The sequence below is a fragment of the Vanellus vanellus genome (assembly GCF_965231255.1).
Source record: "Vanellus vanellus genome assembly, chromosome: 1".
NCBI lineage: Eukaryota > Metazoa > Chordata > Aves > Charadriiformes > Charadriidae > Vanellus > Vanellus vanellus.
In genome coordinates this window covers 63775705-63790249 of record NC_138905.1, presented here as the reverse complement: position 1 = coordinate 63790249, position 14545 = coordinate 63775705, and the positions used below count along the sequence as shown (strand labels likewise).

Here is a 14545-nt window from a genome sequence, read left to right as displayed (position 1 = left end):
CAAGCAAACTCTGTTATGCCAGCAGTTCTCATTAATCTAAGTTTAGGATGTCATGGTCTGGAAGAAGTGACTTGCACTGCAAGTTGTACATAAAAAGCAAGAGAAATGCCTAAAAGATAATACCTTAAAAGATAATAGACTACTCAAAAAAAACCCCACTGCTGCTGACTAACAGATAACCCAGATGGGCAAATATAAGCTTATGTTGCCAATGTCCCAGACTTTTTAGTAAGTGCAACACAAAGCCCAAGGTAGTAAATCCTGCTGAGAAGCAGCCAAGGCCCCTGCAGACATATCCAGACACGCACCTTGGATCACACTTCACAGCAATACTGGTCAAAGTGACTTTTTTTAAATCTGGACTAAGACCGGGTGAAGCACAACTGGCCCAGTACAGAAGGAAAGGATGATGACAAAACCAACAAGCTGCTGTAACACTGATATGCAGTATGTAAACAGAGAGGGGCATGGATTTGCTCTGCAGAATTCACGATACAAGTTAGGTATTTGAAGTTGCATTATCACTTACAGACAAAATTACTTTAAAATTGTAGAGAGGAAAAAATACTAAAAAAAAAAAAAAAAAAAGTATTTTGTAGTCTTGGCAAACAGCAAGTACTCACGTTCAGCAATTTGCTGCACAGGAAAGCCCAGGTAGAAGCTGAATTCCACCACAGACAAGTTTCTTAGCTGCTCACTGACTTCGGACCCATTTAGAAAACCGTATCTACCTCGGACAGCAAAAACAATGCTCACAGGGCCTTGCCGAAACGCTACCCCATGCCTACTCAGAGTTATATTCAGTATCTGAAAAGACAAGATTGAAGCATAGTCAGCAAAATCAAATCACTGGCATTTCCATTCCTGTCTTGTTTTTTTTCCCCCAACATGAAGAGGGGGGAGGGCAGCTCACATCAAAACAGAGGAACGTCTAACTCCAGGTTGTTTCAGCCTGCTGAGTCTCAGAAGAGGCAAAGTTACATTTGAATTCCTCTTCTAAGAGTGGCCCTTTAAGGTCAATCATAATCCAGAATGATTTGAAAGCTACTGTCCAGAAAATGATGAAAAAAAACACCTAGAGAGATAGTCAGCAAAATAAATCTACCAATAAAGAAATCTTAGATGAATACCACACTGCATGAAACAGACAGGAAGAGACCATGGTAAAGACACATTCTGAAAATGGATGTTCTCTTGGTCAAAGCATCCTGCAACATGCACATCCAGACCCTACCACTGATTAGAAGCCTTATTTTGGGACCAACATACACAGCAATTGTGTTCATGGAGACACACCTCTTCCAGACAGTCATGAGGTATTTAAAATAAAAGTTTGCTAAGCTGATAGTCCAAAAAATTGCTTTGCTTATTCTTTCTTCAGTCTATCCAGTCACACTGTGTCATGCAGTTGTACAGTTCTGAGCACTTTACAATATAGTACTTCAGGTACGATAAAGTTTACGTCATTTTTCCTGCTATGATTTTATTTTAAGGTACCACAGATGGGCATCTATGGTGCCAGTTAAATAAGATGATAAAATCTTTACTAATTTTGGTATTACAACAAAGCTACATTAAATCCAAGAATTCAGACAGAAGAGGGAGTTGGTCTCATTAAGTTGAATTATTGACTTTCCAGGGCATTTTAAGCTCTGCTATGTGATTCAGTACCCAGCACATATGCAATACATTTCATATGTGAAGTTCCAGTAGCAGCTGCCACGGACATCATATACTGCTAAGTATTGCTCACATAACAGCAGAGTGCATATAACTCCTACATCCCCTAATAGGATCCCCTGAGTGGCAGCGAGACCTGAAAGTTGTCTTCCAACAAAAACATTCTGACCACACCCTAACACTGTAATAGTAAAATCTGATGGGAATTACTGTGATAAGGGTTGGGGCAGCCTTTATATGAAAAACTATAAACCCTATTATATTCAATAATGGTTTTGGATATAAATCATCACCTTGTATCATTTTTTCAAAAAGCTTGAAACCAGAGGGATATGTGGTGCCATATTATTTTGTAGGGGGAAAAAAATCCTGACTTCATAAAAAAGCCTCATAGTTCTACACGATCTAGATGACAAGTTGTAGCTAGTGAAAACCTAACTCATTTTACTGGCTGGATGAAACACAGGACAACCAAAGCTGAGGAGAAAAAGGGACAGATACAAAACACGCTAATCTTCTTACCTGCACAGTGAAGTTGTAGAACTCCTGGTGTTTGCTCACCTCCATAAACGCCATTGTCAGCCCTTTCTCAATGCGCCGGCTAAAGTTGCAGAACCCAACATCCACGTTCCGAGGCACAAACTGAAGCACTGAAGGCAAAGGGTACACATTATTCCTACAGACAAGTACTTCCACGAGAGAGAACAAAACGAGGAGGAGAAGCCACAGGGCTATCATTTTTTCATGGAATTCAGGACGTATTCAGTGAAACATTGTGTAAAAATACTGTAGAAATGCATTATGTGTTGGTGTAGTAAATTCTCTACTCATTAATATCTGTTGCAGCAGTAATTAGATTACCAAAAGATGTTAGTGACAAAACACCCACTGTTTCCTCTTGCATACTGAAGACCTTCACTACATATATGTGGCTTATTTTACATGACTTGAACACTGAATCAGCCACACCAAAATCCTTAGTACACAACTGATCAATGAAAATCTTAAGGAAAAAAGCAACAAATCTTTTTTTCTTGTAGACTGAAATATAGTATTTAGCTTGTCTAAAAGACCACATATTGGGTCCATTAATATACATTAGTATCAGTCTAACATTTGCAAAGCACTCAATTAGCAATCTTTTAAATCTAGATACATAGACCTTAAAGTCTTTCACAGGAGAGAAAGAATGAGCATAGAAGAACATGCACAGGCACACAGACCTTAACTACATGTACATCTGTGGATTTCCTGACACAGCCTTACCCAAAGAAATGCCCCGATTAGGTTACAGACTCTAATAGCAATGTTACACCGCATTCAAGAACATATAGATAAACGGTAGGCATATTTTCTAACTGTGTTAAAAAGTGGAAAAAGACATCACACCTGCACAATAAAAGAAGTGATGTCTTACCATACAGTTATTAACAGAGCAGAAACAACACATGAAACATACAAAAGCACCATGTTTGACATTCATTAACTCTCTGCCTTTATACTCAGTCCCTGTCACTACCTCATTACACTGTCAACCAACCAGGCAGGTGGTTTTGTTATGCAAATAGCGCCCAAAGAAGATTTTAAATGATACCACTGACTCTCAAAATCTATTACATGGGTAATATTTTGCTTTAGATTATTAGCAGTCATGGACTTCACATACACTGCTGCCATACATCAGCCATGGGAAGCTGCATACTATATAAGCAATCCTCCTGCACACGTTATACATGAGCAATAAGTCCTCCTGCTCACCAATTCTCCTACCTTATAAGAATTCTAAAAAGTAGCATTTAAGGCAAACATAATTTGAAAGTTGACTGAAGCATTATAAAGTAGCTGCACTGTGATTTTTCTGAGTAAATGTTTCACAGAATTTTTTTTTCCTCTTTGAAGCAAGAAAAAGAGCACACCTATTTTGCAAAGTGCCAAAAATATTTTCCTGATAAAAAAAAATAAAATAATTAAATTATGGGCTTAACTGTTCACAATTTATCGTCTCTCAACCAGGGATCTGGCAAGTATTTCACCGAAAATAAAGAATTAAGATTCATAGCAGCAGAAGGCAGGGTTTTGACTTGACTTTGCATATTTAACCATAAGTGAAGAAGTGAGAATCAATATGAAGCTACATCTCCTCCTCTTCATGTCAGGAAGAACTCACCTGTCTGAACTTGGAATCTGTTGTCTGGCACAGTGAAAGAAGGATGCAGTGAGAGGATCATGGGGGCCTCACCACGAAGAAGACTGCTGTTCACAAGCACGTTTATGACAGCTACTGCCGTGTAAACAAAAGGACCCGATGTCACCAAGAAAGCAAATTTGGGGGATATTTTATAAACCTACAAAAAAAGAAAAAAGAAATGTTTCAAAAAAACTTCAATGTGAAATTTGGCAACACTTTAGACCTACATAGTCTCTCATATTTCAAAGCCACATCACCAAGAGGTAAGAAAATACAATCTTTATTTTCCAAAGAGAGAGCAGAAGTACAAACGCTCTGATAGTGCTGTGCCTTGCAGCCTCTGCTCCAGCGCACGAGAGGCAACTCCCCTGTGCTAAGTACACCTACTAGAATCTCTTCAGTACAACACACCAATCTCAACAATTTTTGATTTATCACATCCCAGCATAGTAGCATTCCCCCTCTCCTGCATTCCCCTGGAGAACATAAGAGTCCCTATACAAAATTACTGTCTACTTACTGAACCGCTTGCACAGCTTCTGCATTTCAGTTACATGCTGCATAGCGAATACATCCTATACTATTCACATGTGATATGCAAGAAGCAAAATACACATAAACTGTGTTTTATGGATATAATTTTCACATTCAAGAATGCTTTCTTCCAGAGAACACTTTTATGTGCTTATTTCAGCACAGTTACCACAATTATACTTTTGCTCTTCCAATTAATCTGACTTTGAGACTTCTCAAAAATCCTGAGGAGCCTTAGTCATCATGTAAAAGAAATGAGATTGTAAGTTAAATAGGTGAATGTTTTCATGCAGACACTCTTATCCACCATTTCTCTGTCACCTAAGTAGAAACAAACTGGAGGCTTTTATTTACTTAAACATATTGCAGTGTCTTCTCTCTTCATAGAAACTCTCAATATCATGGACACCTGTTTCCCCAGCCTTATTTTTTTCCTCTTTGGTTTACTCCCCCAGTTTACTTTATTTGCCTAAGGCAGTCACACTAAAATATTTTGAGATGTCCAACATGATGGCCTCACAAATAAATAAATAATCTAAACCAGAGACCCAAAGGTTCTGATAAATGTGCACCTCTTAGATGAAGAGATGCTAGCACCTCGCAGGCTTTGTGCGGGTGAAGGGATACGTTAGATATCCTCAACTTCGGGATCAGCCTTATAGAAAAAGTACAGTGCTACTTAAATTGTGACCCACATGTTCTTTACTGGTATTTCTGCAACAGTGTCAAGCGATGGCAATTGCTGTTTAGATGAGACAGCAAGCAGCTCTTTCCTGTCCTCTAAAAAACAGACATTTCAAAGAGATCATCCGCACGAGAAGAAATCACCTCAGCAGCAGAAAGAGGTAAAAAAAAAAAAAAAAAAATAAAATCTATGCTGCTCATTATTCCTTTCCTCCTTCTTAGTCCACAAATATATGCAGGATCCATCTTTTATTTTAAATGGATTTAGACCCAAAGAGCTCATATTTGTTTGATATGAATAATACGCACAGCTCTTTTCAGTTCCTCTTATCTGAAATTTTGTCCTTTTATCTCAGGATGAAATGATCTCTGCAGCTTCAGTTTGTCAAATGAAAACAGCAGTTATAATGGGTAAGACATGCCAAAAGAAAGTTGCCCATTACTTGCAAAGGAGACTACTTAAAAGGCAAGAAAAAGAGGAATTAGAATTACAAATCTCAGTGACAATTTGCTAGTGATTTCTAAAGCAATATATGCTGAGGAAGAGAGGCCTAGTGTAGCCAGCATATACTTACGCGCTACAGTGAGGTATTTCAGACAAGAAAGCTAGCTTCTGGTAACTAACTCGGCTGTCTCCATCTCTGACCTGCTGCAGTGTACCAAAGATGCAACGTAAGCGGCCTACCCTGAACACCCCCTGGAATTTTGCATCAATTTTTCTGTCTTAACAGCTAACATTGCTTCCCTTTTGTGCTTCACTGCAGTGGAAGAGCAACAGCAATTCTAGAAGAACAGAGATTAAAAAACCCAAAACTTTTAAGTGTAATTTTCAAGTGGGTAGATTAGAACCACCACAGGTCAAAACAATAGTTATTTCTGCTTGAGATATTGCAGGGGTGTCTATAGAGTTATTTCTCTACAGCCAAATTCAGATGACAGGAATAATATAGCAATGCCAGCACGATGCTGTCCACAAGCTATTTCACACAGAAGTTTGCAAATTTGGTTACGATAGATGAGCACAGCTCATGACTCTTGGGTCATGAATGAGAACAGCTCCTCTTGACACAGCTGTAGAGGTTTACAAACCCAGCTGTCCACCCAACCCTCTCTTGGAGGTTTCACCTCTACTGCCAGGACAGATGCTAACATGTTAGCTAGCTGAGCCACCGCATTTTACAATACCACCTATTAAAGTAAACAAGCACTGATTTCTTATATTAAACAAGTACAAATTTCTTATTTTAACACTTTGGGCCACAAAACCAGAGAAGCATGCAGAATTCCACGTGCACTTTGGAGCCATTCCCACAGCAAAAGCAGAAACCTCCACTAGGAGCAGAGAACCCTTAGACCACCTCAGGTTAAGCTATCCCTTATCCACAGTGTGATGGCTAATCCAACTCTGGTGTTTCCAGGACACAACCTGTCTCATCCAAAGCTACCCTCACAAGAGAGAGCACTTCTAATACAGCAAGTTTTCAAGCCTCCATTTACCAGAGGCTAGAAGGGTATTTGGGGAAAACGTCACCGTATGCTTACTCTGTCACTTATGATGTTCCCTAAGCATTTTCTATTGATTATTTTCTGCCAAAATATTTGATTAGATGTACCTTTGCTACAATCTAATCCATGCTTACACCCCACTGTATTATGCTGTGTAAACATCTGGCAGAAAGCATAAACAACTGATTTCCTCACCACCACCTTATTAAACATCCTGTACAGAGCCTGCAGAGAGCATTTAACTTCCTGAAGATGAGCTACAAAGGCTCACAGGTCTTAAAAATGAAACAAAGCTTCTGCTGCTACGCACATTAGGATCCTAATGCAACAATTCTCTCACTGTTTTTAAACACCTAAACAGTACCAGCCAGAATTACAGCAGCAGTGAGCAGCGATGAAGCCAGCCCAAGTCCACCAGGTGGCATCTTTGAAAGAATTTATTTAACTGCCTGACAGCGAACTGATCTTACTTTGAAAGCAGAGGTTTACTAATTTGGGATTATAGAAACCAATAGGTTACGGACAGGCCCCCAAACCCACATTAAATACAGCAACAAAGTGGCTGAAGTGTACATTATACCACATGATAAAATGTCCAAGCACAAATGAGGCTGGCAAAAAGCTTTTTCCTGTTGGCATGAACTTAACGGCACCAGGGGTCCTGGCAGCAAGTCACTGCCAACACTATTTTATTTCACACCCCAGTGCAACAAAGCTAAGTCAAGGGAACATTGTATAACAGATCTTACCCAAGTGTCATAAGGTTTACATTAGAGAAAGTTGACAAAAATCACTCTTATTCAAACAATAGGGTCTTATTCTTTTGCAAATGCAATACATTGAGACTGACTGGAAAGAATTTTAAAATTTTAGGTTATTCTCACTTTAGTGTAAGGACTTTTGCTAGGAAAAAGCTGACAAAAGCTTTTTTCATTAGGCAGGATTCAAGCCCGCCTCTTCCCCCCCCCCCCCCCCCCCACTTCAACAACTCAGAATGTTTGAAATAAAAAAGTGGAGAACGAAGTTTTAATTGAAAAAGTTGGGAAAAATAAAAGTTTTAATTCTCCTTTCAGTGTTATACTTGGTTTGTACTTAAAGTCACCAGCAGTTATACCCATCGTTGCCATGGATTTTATTTTTAAAGCATACATTACTACCAAGTTATATTTAACAAGACTGTCTCCTGATTTACTGTGCATTACATCACAGCAAGGGAACAACATCTGTGAGCTGTAATAGGAGACACAGTAAAAAAGTAGCTTAGAGAAGTGCACTGCTTCACCATAACTTGAAAATGTATACGTGGTTCCTGGGTACTTTTGACTAACAAAGGTCAGCTCTGCTCAATTAACTAACTTTAGCAATATAGACAAATTCTGTTTAAAATTTTGCATTACATCACCATTAAACATGCCGATACTATAGACAGCTCTTTATTTAAAGTAACAGTTTTGTTAGTACTTCACCATTAGAGGCGAAGACATTTGCTAGTGATTATTTTTAGTGCAAAATCCATACCCAAGGCATCAGAAAGAGCACACACATGATAGCAGCACTCTAGCATAAAATAAGTATAACTGATTCCACAGAGATGTTTTCTCCTTTTGATAAAAAAGAATTTGCAAAGAATGAAGCTGGACTAACTGCATTATTTATGAAGACAGTTGCTTCTGAGCAGCCTTAGGGCCAAAATATCCTATTGAGAGCTTTACAAGGCAATAGTGGGCATGAAAGGAAGGAATTTAAAGGGCAAAAACATAAACAAGCAAGATATCAAATGTTGGCTCCAATCAACCTTCAAATATTTAGCAACAGATTTTGTCTTACTGCTGTTACTATTAAGAGGATAAGCGCTTCCATATTATTGAGGCGTATAAGGTCATTGAAAATTAGTGTAGTTCTATCATCATGAACTTTTGACTTCTGCTTGACTATGCGCCAGTTTGTACAATCTGAAGGTATAATTCACAAACCAGAAGAAAAATCTCAAAAAAAATACCAAACCCCAAACCAAACCCTAAAAAGCTTATGAGCAGGTATTACTAAAAGGACCTAAACTAAACATAACTAATAGTGGCAGCTCACTGTGGCTGACTTTTGGCAGAAATTCGTAACACTCCTGTCTTGACTGAGTAGTAGAGAGGTATATTCTCAAATATCAGACAGGAGTTGTTTAATTACTGAGTGCAGCGATTATGGCAGGAGCTGTCAAAACACCGTTTCACCACACAGATCAGCAAGCAAAAGTTAGAGGCACAAAGGGATTCCGTGCATGGAGAAACTCAAGTTATATTCAAAATTCAAACTGCTACTCGAGTAAACTTCATAATGAAAATGAGATCATACACTCAAAAAAGTAAGATAATGTGGTGCTGGGCTATCACAACCGGATGAATGCAGTCGTGAAAAATTGCAAGTGCAGCTGAACCTGCACCTACACCAGTAATTCCATTAAAACATTTCATTTTGCCCCCAGTGTTGAAGTACCTGATTATACAACAAAGTTACCCCCAAACTACCTCTACACCCTTTTCCTTTCAGACAGAGGGTTTGAAAAAGAGGGGGGGAACATAGCCTTTAAACCTCATTTCAAGCAGCCACCCACTTTGAGGTTAGGAAACAACACTGAAATGTTGTTCAAAGATTATTCCTTGAACATCAAAGCAGAGGAAGCTTTCAAAAAAAAAAAAACAACCCACAACCAAAAGCGCAGCAATTCCTAGCCCTGTGAGTGGGGGAAGGACAGGAGTCACACCTATTTTACGGTTTAAAAATAACATCTTACCATTGCACACCTGATTTTTTTTTCCCTGCCTTTTTCATCTGCCAAGTCCTGCCTTTGGGATTCCACCACTTTCTTTGCAAATGTTGATGGCCCCACTTACAACATAAAATAGCACAAGGCTGTGCAGAAGGTTTGGTTTTGTTTAAGGTTTAAGTACGTAATCAGCGAGCAGAAGAAACAAAACTTTTTAACAGGTATTTCAAGGGGTAAAAGCTTTTCAGTTCAATTTCAATTCACCAGCTAAAGGAGGTGAGCAGTAGAGGCTGGGCGCTGCTTGCTCACCTCTGGCAAGAATCAAGAAAGGTCTGCCCTAGAAAACAATGACATTCTAAAAGTAAAAAAGCTGATGTCATGTTCATGTTAAAAAAAAAAAAAAAAAAAAAACAACTTGACTACCGTTTAAGTTAGAATAAACCTCTCTCTGACATAGTACCACATGGGTTGTTTTTAAATCACCGTTTTAGCCTGTGAACTAAACCTACTATTTTATTGCATTGATCAAAAAGTACTTGTAGACACTTCATACCACTTACCTCTAGCTCTACTGATCTCCTGAACTGAACTCTGAGCACTTCTCTGATGGATTCACTGACATTTTGTAGAACAGCTCTTCGGGCAAGCACTGGAAATTAATGTCAGTCATTAAATACATTTTAGCTTCATCTCCTGGGCTTTGGTTCAAAGCTGCATTTTCAATTGTGCAATGCATGAAAAAGCAGGCAATGTGATCAACTGCATCAAATGGGTAAGACAATGGACAAGGAAACAGGTAAAGGTGTGACTGTATCCTAAAAAGTGACTGTACATACAGTTTAAGGAACTGCAGATTTACTTTCTCTCCTGTTTTGTTTTTTTCGTATCTAATGTCTTTAGCATTCTAGTAAGAGAACCTTCTAAAGAGCCACTGAGGCATTCAAATTGGATCTGAAAGTCGCAGCACATTCAGCCTGACCTGTGCACAATGAGCCTGCTGTCATAACACAGTTAAAGTTTTGTAGGCAATGCATGGAATGCAGATGAGGTAAAAAAAAAAAAGCCACAGAAAATATGCATCTACTTTTTTCTTAAATAAAATGTAAACAAACATGACTGATTACTGAAAGGGATATCCATCGAGTAAGAAACTACTTTAAGAACACCACATCCCTATGGATGTTATGTCTGTTACAGTCACACTTGAGACTGTGACTATGATCAAGGAAACAACTGAAAAGTGTTTCGTTGTCATCCTGCATTTACTTTCCATCAATAACTTGCCTACAAAACTACTCAAATTACAGGTTAAAAAAGAAATTATCTTCTTCATCACCAGCATAGCCAGCTCACCTTCATATCTGGAGGATGAGATTATGTATGTCCTGCTTTACATATTACAAGTAAAGCTTAAGGGCAAAATGTGTTGCTTACCACAGAACATGCAGCACTTCTGCAGCTGCCCTGGATTAGGTCACTGGTATTGTTTTGTTAACAAGCTCGGAAGAGGTAGGAAAACACCAAGAAAGTAACCACAGATGCTGAGACAATTAATTTTGAAACACACTAACATCACTTTTTCTGGTTACAAACACACCAAATCCAATTGAAGTAAGTATGGTAGGAGGGAAAATAGAAACATAAGCTAGTATGGTAAAATTATAAAAATGGTAACAAAACCCAAACATTTTTTAAAGCAACTCTCCTCTTTCATATTACGACGTTACCTCACATGCAGGTTTTTTTTACAAACAGCAGCAACAACTGAAAGGAGAAACTTATTCAGTCAGAACATTTAATAGTTTGGCAGAACAGTACCATGACAGTAACATTCATTTACAACCCATGAAATGATAAAGCAGTCTCTAATTCAGGGTACTTGTTTATATGCATCAGCAATTTTAGAAGACAATTTCATTCTCTGTGCAGTGTAATGTATGTGTAACTCGCTATCACAACGGACCTTGTTCAAGGGAATTCTATCATTTTCAAGAATAAATGATAAATCAATGCTTTTACAGCTGTCTAAATTTACAATGGATTTCTTTGAAAGGTTCACTTTGCTAATTCAACACCTGCAATTCAGCTAGGGGGGTAACATTACAGTAGCTTCTGAAAAACAAAAGATTTCAGAACATCTTACCCGCAGTGACTAAGTAAGCATCAGGAACCGTGATGTCGCAGACGTAGGGTTGCCTGGTAGTGGTCACGGCAGAGGTTATGACTGCAGGTTCAGATGGAGTAGTGGTCACCAGAGGGGTGGAGGAGAACGTCCCCAGGCTGCCTGCAGCAGTCGTGCCGTGGCTGCCTGTGGCATTGGTGGCAGTGGTCGTGGGGACAGCAGTGGGAGCAGCCGATGCATCGGTACCAGCAGTTACACTGCTTCCTGCTGGAACTTCATATCCAGTGGGAAGGATGGAAGTTGGAGGAAACTGTGTGGGAGCAAATAACGTGGTCACGGACAGAGATGCTGTAGGAGAGGGCATCACGCTGCTGGTGTCAGTGTGTGACGTCAGGCTGTCAGGGTCTGCGGAAGGAAGGGCTGTGTGGGCACTGCCCTCGCTGCGAGATGTTAAAAGCAGCGTGGGGTTAAATGTAGCACCAATATCCTGATCAGAAGCTGGAGCAGTTGAGAGCAGAGATGAAGATATATTTAAGACAGGAGTTGCTGGAAAGGTAGTAAACAAAGAGATCAGGTTTGTTTCATTGAGCAAGATGCTGCTGGTAACAGACTGCGTGTCAGAAATGGGCAGCACCAGGGTAGGAACCACGGAGCGAGAGGTGGAGAGCGAAGGCTCCAACTGAGAGGTAGTTCCTGTAACAGCTGAGGTAAGCACAACTTCAGAGCTCGCTGGCAATACTGAGGGTGCTTCCAGAAACACAGATGACCCAGAGTGAAAATCTGATGACAGTGTTATTTCAGGAACATGTGCATCTGGAATAGAAGACGCATTTGAGTAAAAGTATGAAGTTTGGCCGAGAGGGAACTGAGAAACCTTGGGGTCAAAGGCAGAGCTGACAGCGGTAGCTAACTCCCATCTGGAAACATCCTCAGAAAGTACTGATGTCCCAGTCAACAAGGTCGGAGGTAAGAGTGTTGATAAATCACTTTGCGTGACAGAGTAAGAATTTAGCATGGCCGATGATAAAGACAAGTAGCTAGGTTCAATAAGAAATGGTGTTGATAAAAGACTGGATGGAAAATCTGAAATATTTAAAGACGGTTCTTCCTTTGTTGACGTCTTGTCAAGCAAACCCACAGATTCTGACGGCATTAATTCTGGCGACTCCAGCAAAGTTGTACGACTGACTGCAAACGATGCTACCGGCTCACTCGGGATGAAGGTAGAGTCAAACAGAACGGTGGTGGCATCAGGAAGTTGTACACGAGTGCTTGGTGTCAATGAAACTGTTTCCAGAACAGGGAGGGAAAACTGGGCAAGAGAAATGTTCAGTGATGTTCCTCCAGGGAGCTGAGGGTAAGAAGGAGAAATTGTTATAGGTGTTCTGCTGTTAAGGTCAGTGTCCATAGTGCTTAATAAAAACACACTTGAATCGGGCATTCCTGTCAATCTTGAAGAAAAAGAAACAACTGGTCTTGATGGAAAAGAAGTATCAAAAATCTCAGGTGTAGGCTCCTCTAATTCATACCCGTCAGTAATTATAGTTGTAAATGGAGTTATGCCTTGTACTTCAGAGGCTTTGATGGACAAAGTTTCAACATAATCACCTGAGCCCACGTCATGTTCTGGGGAAAAGCCTGCTTCTGGCAGAAATGAAACTGAGTCACAATATAGACAAGAACTGTATGATCTCGTGAAAGGCACTGGGCTCGTGAGCTCACTAACAAGCTCTGATTGACTTGGTATTTCTGAACCAGCAGGCAAATTTGGTGTTGTACTGGAGAATTCACGTGTAAACAGGCTGGCATTAAGAACTGTATTAGAGTCCGTAGAAATGGCAGCTGAGTGAAGCGGGAAAGATGCAAGTGGAAGACTAATAGGAAACAAAGCAGGCTCAGCACTGGCTGATGAAGCCAGCGTGGCCCGGGGAATGCTTGGAGCGGGGTGGGTCCTTAGAGTGAGAGTTTCCGCTGCCCTGCTACTCACATAGGTGTAAATATCATTATACAGGTCTGCACGCTGTGCTGTGGCATCTGGGGTCACACGGCTATTTTTATCCAGCAGCTTGAGATGAAGAGGCAACCCTTCTGAAGCAGCCCCAAAAGGCAGAGCTGTTAAACTTGCATTTATGTTTTCCCACACTGCGACTCCCGCCTCTGAAGGAATGGAAGTGAAATAAGTAGCTGTATTTGGAGGGTACAACGGCAAGTCTCTGCTTGCAGTTAGCATTTCACTATCTGGTACAAAAGGCTTCAATTCTGTAAGAGTGTTACTGTGTTCAGGGACAGCACTCAACGGAGTCTTTTGCTGTGCTGTTTTTGAGATATCATATGGTGAAAAAAGGACAGATAATGAAGGTGTTAGCAACACAGTTTCTAACATTTCTCTTGGTGGCTCTACTGTATTAACTGACTGATGATCTGTTAAAACTGTAAAAGACTTCAGTGGAGGAGTCCACTGTGCCTTTGGAAATGAGCTAATAAATTCATTGTCACTTAAGAATGCTTCATTGCTTGTTACGGAGACATCTACCAACGGTGTACTTCTCCCTTCTGAAATCCTGACCATTTCTTCTTGGTTAAATAAAGTCCCATCAAAGGGAGTAGTAACTGATGATAAAACTGTTTGAAGGAAATTACTTTCTTGGGACTCCAAAGTACTTTTTGCTAAGGCCATTTGTGTCCTGCTGCCTGATATGCTTTGGTGCACCTTTGAGTCCATTGAGAAAAAGGAAAAGTTTTGCTGCTCCAAGGACCTCTCATCTAAATAAAGAGACAGAAAGAAAAACAAAAACCAAAAGACACCAGATTAGCACAAGTAGTGAGATCACTATGAGCAAAACTCACACACAGTCTTCCTGGAGACAACTGCCCAGAATTCAAGGGCTGAGACAAAACCACTCAGTACGTGAAAAAAATCCATGAGCCAGTCAACAAAATTAGTGAGATTCCCTGTGAAGGTCTATTCCGTGAAAATGAGCAGGACAAGACGAACTCCTCTCGCTCTGCACCTACTCATCTCCCTACAGCAACATGCCAGCAAGCCCCACAAAAGGACATAAAGTGGCTCTCT

The 14545-nt window shown here is 40.1% G+C and overlaps 1 protein-coding gene across 1 annotated transcript in view; it reads right to left on the bottom strand.

The window, feature by feature from the left end:
• The window catches only part of KIAA1549, a gene marked incomplete at its 5' end in the record, with an annotated part of 134502 nt that overhangs the window by 61759 nt on the left and 58198 nt on the right, over window positions 1-14545 (bottom strand). The window contains 5 exons of the mRNA XM_082488765.1: window positions 624-807; window positions 2203-2330; window positions 3848-4025; window positions 9911-9999; window positions 11494-14235. Of these exons, the coding sequence (XP_082344891.1) occupies window positions 624-807; window positions 2203-2330; window positions 3848-4025; window positions 9911-9999; window positions 11494-14235 (3321 nt within the window). The remainder of the gene's footprint in view (window positions 1-623; window positions 808-2202; window positions 2331-3847; window positions 4026-9910; window positions 10000-11493; window positions 14236-14545) is intronic.